Below are 3,774 nucleotides of genomic sequence, written 5' to 3'. Positions count from 1 at the left end.
CAATCCTGGAGTTAAATAAATATTCAAAGAAAAATAGTGCTTTTATTGAATGCTGCCCGTTGAATCCCACATCGGCTGTGGGAAGGGGTAATGTGCCTCTTATATGGGCCATAGCACTCCTCCCCTTGAGCTTGAGCTAGCTTTTGGTGTGAATTAGGCCTTACCTAAATTTAACACCGCCTATCCTTTCCTAGGATCCACGCTGATGCGGAGGCACCATTGCTGCTAATCTTTTTCTTAAAGCATTTATTTTCAATTCTAAGTTCAATGGAAGAATGGAGAACCCAGCAGGAATGGCCAATTTGATTGTCTATTCCTTTAGGATTAATGGTCCGTAGTGACAAGTCAATTTTGTGTAACTGATTGTAGTACAGGATTTGCATTTCTTGATTTAAATAGTAATTTCTCCTATCCAATTCTGAGGTTGTAAGATTCAAAACAAGCAATTTAAATGGTACCTTGTTTACGAAATCCCTCCTTTTCAGTGAAAGAGTTGTTCATGGTTTATTTTTATTTTGATTCTTAAATTAATTAATCTTTCAATGCTCAATTCAATAAAGTTGCTGGATAGAAATATTCAGACAAGCAACCATAAATCTGCCTCATATTTCATAATTCTTAGATCTTAGTTCATTGTCTAAAAGTTGACCTGCATTTTTATGACTACTTGTATTTTTATGTTTTAATTGTTGAAGTAATCTCTCCGCTTTGAATCTTATTTAACCCAGTATTTTACAATTTTTTAAGATGAAAAACAGTGGAATGTCATGTATAAACTTATAGATTACAGAATAATAATGCTGTATATCTTCTAAAAACAGAAATTGCATAATCATTCAGGCCTGGAGCAAAGTTCCTGAGGACTACACGTTTTGGCTATTGACTGGGACAAGCGTCTGTGTAGGTGTAAAAATTATATCATACCTAGCTATATCTATAGTTCCCTGGGCGAAGCTTAGCAATAAACAACAGGCTTGCTTGATTTGCCAGATTGCAAGCAGTGAACTGGAGGAACAGTTGTTCCTCTCAGATCTCCATATGCGTTCCAACAGAAAGGTTGGGCATCTTCTCCAACTGACTTCAGCTCTATCGTATCTAGTGATACACCAGTGCACGGCAAATTGTCACTGCAGGCAAAGTGTAGAGGATTTCTTGTGTATGTGCCTCTTATGTCTACATAGTTTATGTCTGACACAGCCACAGCTGAAGATTTATTTGAGCATTTGTTGCCATCACAGTAGAATTGGTCAATCATGATTGGAGTTTCAACTCCAGAAACTTGAATGTTTGAGAATGTGATTCCTTGTACTGAGCCTGAGCCTCCCTGCAGTAGGTAAATGAAATGAACTATTAGATGCTTTAATTTTATATGTTATATTGAACTTTTTTTGTATATATGTCACTAAAGGAGAAACTCATTGGGATAAATTTGGATGTTTGTGGTATTCATGCCTGCCATGTCTTTATCCTGACTCCGGTTAATGTGTTTTGAATTGCAACATCCCTGATAGTTACGTTTGAAACACAGGCTTTGGTGTTGTCTCTCCCAAGGCCTCCAATGCTAATGCCATGTCCAGGTCCACAATTTACATTGTGTACGTACACATTTGAGCATCCAGTTTGAATAGATACACAGTCATCCCCTGTGAAGGCAGTAGGATATGAATAAAAATCTCATCTCATTTGATGCATGTAGACCAGATGAAGAATTTAGTTAGTGAGGCCTCTTATTCTGGATTTCTTGTCTGATAGTGTTTGAATGTTGGTTTATATTTAAATTAGTTCTTTATACCTATTATCAAGACAATATTCATTATGGATCACTAGTTAAGTTCTGAAATTACCGCAAGCAAGATTACTGCTGTAAATAACCACATCTCGGGAGTTCTGTAGGTGAATTCCGTCCGTGTGTGGGCTGTTCTCAGGGGATGCAGCAGTGAAACCAGAAACCTGAACAGATATGCAATCATCGAATTTGAGATGGGTTTGCGGGCTGTTTTGAATTGTTATCCCAGTAACGGTCACATCAGTACTACCATAGAATCTTAGAGCCTGTATAAATAGAGCAACACCATGAGCAAAAACATTCTCATTTCAACACCCTTGTGAGACTCTGGAAAGAGGAGGATTTGTGAGGCGGCTTACTGTTGGCTTGGTGCTAGGCATTTTTGCACTGAGCTCACTGGTTACCTGCTAAATATCATTTGCACAATAGGGCAGAGGTTTACTTTTGTACAATCTCAATTTAAAATTAGCAGTAGAATTTATTTTACTTTTGAATCCTTTACCCCTGAATCTGGACTGTATGTTGGCAGGTCATTCCACCAGACTGAACCTTGTCCATCAATGACACCTTTACCTCTGATTGTGATCCCTTTTAGTTTTGTGAACTCAATCCATTGTAAAAGGCCTGATCCCCAAGCTCCAGAACTTGTAGAAGCTATGATCTTGCCATCTAACTGCATGACATTACAAACAAATTCAAGTTCATTTTATTAGTCTATAAGTTCAACCTTCAAATGATAAGGCTTCTGGAATAAAAAGGAGAATTTACGGCAAATTTACCTGAAATATAATCTTTTCTCCACAATTAGGACCTGAAAAAGATATTGGCAGCACAAGGAAAACAGCCCCAGATGGAACCACTATGGTTGACCCGTCTACTTTGCAAGCAGCTGCCCACACTGCCTCAAATGCCTGCCCCACATCATAGCAGTTCAAATATGACAAGTGTAAGCACTCCAAACATTAATGCGAATAAGGTCAGCCTTCCACTGTCAGTCTATTTACCATATCTTTTAGTATCATTCTCTTGCTTATTTTAGTATTTTTTGACTATATTTTTCATCGGAAAGAAAGACATTTATAAGTTTAGCTCCAAAGATAGAATCATAGCCTCAGTATCATCAGAAACTTAAACAATCCATAAGCTAATCACAGAGAATCTAAGATGTTAAGTGACTAGCAGAGTTCTTGTAAATTTGAATGGCTGTGGTATATTATGCATCATAGGGGATAAATGTTTAATTTAAACTTCTTATACTCACCTTTGTGTCATCAGTATGTCCATCACCTTTAGCACCATAGTCAAGGACATTAAAGGTGGCAGCGGAGCTCGTTCCTTTCTGGGTTGCCATAGTTTCATCTGGCGAAATGTAATAAGAATCCGTGAACTTAAACAAGCCACGGGCATGATGATGACTCTGCATAGACATGGAGACTGTTGAGGCAGTTTGCCTCCAGTACTTGCCTTGTCTTGCATGGCAAGGTTTAATTCTTGAAGACCAAAAAGGTAATACAATGATGAGAATGGTGATTAGTGAAAGGTTTTCAAGATTTGAGCCACCCATTTTGATCTTGTGAAAGATGATTCTTCTCTTTAATTAGGTGACTGGTGGAGAAGAAGATAATAAAAGAGTCTTGTGTATGTGCCTAAGTGGAAGATGATGGCATGAATTTATAGGGGAGAAATAGTCTAAGCTCATGGAACTATTCAGCATATGATCCAAAGTTAAATATGGGTTTCTTGCTTCTTCAATTTTCTGTAAGTTCATCTATTTGTTTTCCATGTTTTGATGTGTAGTATAAATTGTTTTTAAATGATCATCAACAAATATAAATTACTATATATTAAATTCTCTGTGGTTTTATGCAATAATATTAATTGTTTTAATAATTGTTCTATTAGTAATTAATTAAAAATTATAAAGAGAATTCATTTTATTAATTGAGTTGAATGTTAAACACTGCTGTAAAAATAAATAAATAAATTAT

At 36.5% G+C, this 3,774-nt stretch overlaps 1 protein-coding gene across 2 annotated transcripts; it reads right to left on the bottom strand.

The window, feature by feature from the left end:
- Positions 1-788: 788 nt before the first annotated feature.
- On the bottom strand, positions 789-3,448 carry LOC110601493 (polygalacturonase At1g48100). 2 transcript variants are annotated; one of them, XM_043950964.1, is made up of 7 exons: positions 3,048-3,448; positions 2,566-2,697; positions 2,289-2,459; positions 2,146-2,193; positions 1,845-2,052; positions 1,453-1,643; positions 789-1,324 (listed from the first exon to the last, which is right to left on the bottom strand). In XM_043950964.1, the coding sequence occupies exons 1-7, from the start codon at positions 3,348-3,350 to the stop codon at positions 956-958; spliced, it is 1,422 nt and encodes a 473-aa protein (XP_043806899.1). In that variant the 5' UTR covers positions 3,351-3,448; the 3' UTR covers positions 789-955. The 2 variants fall into 2 exon arrangements, with proteins under 2 accessions (XP_043806899.1, XP_021594334.1); XM_021738642.2 differs by having other exon boundaries at positions 2,146-2,190; positions 3,048-3,447.
- Between the last annotated feature and the right edge of the window lie 326 nt (positions 3,449-3,774).

Source organism: Manihot esculenta, chromosome 15 (assembly GCF_001659605.2).
Source record: "Manihot esculenta cultivar AM560-2 chromosome 15, M.esculenta_v8, whole genome shotgun sequence".
In the NCBI taxonomy this organism is placed as follows: Eukaryota; Viridiplantae; Streptophyta; class Magnoliopsida; order Malpighiales; family Euphorbiaceae; genus Manihot; species Manihot esculenta.
Note: the sequence above shows the minus strand (reverse complement) of the source record. Positions and strands in the feature narration are given on the sequence as shown.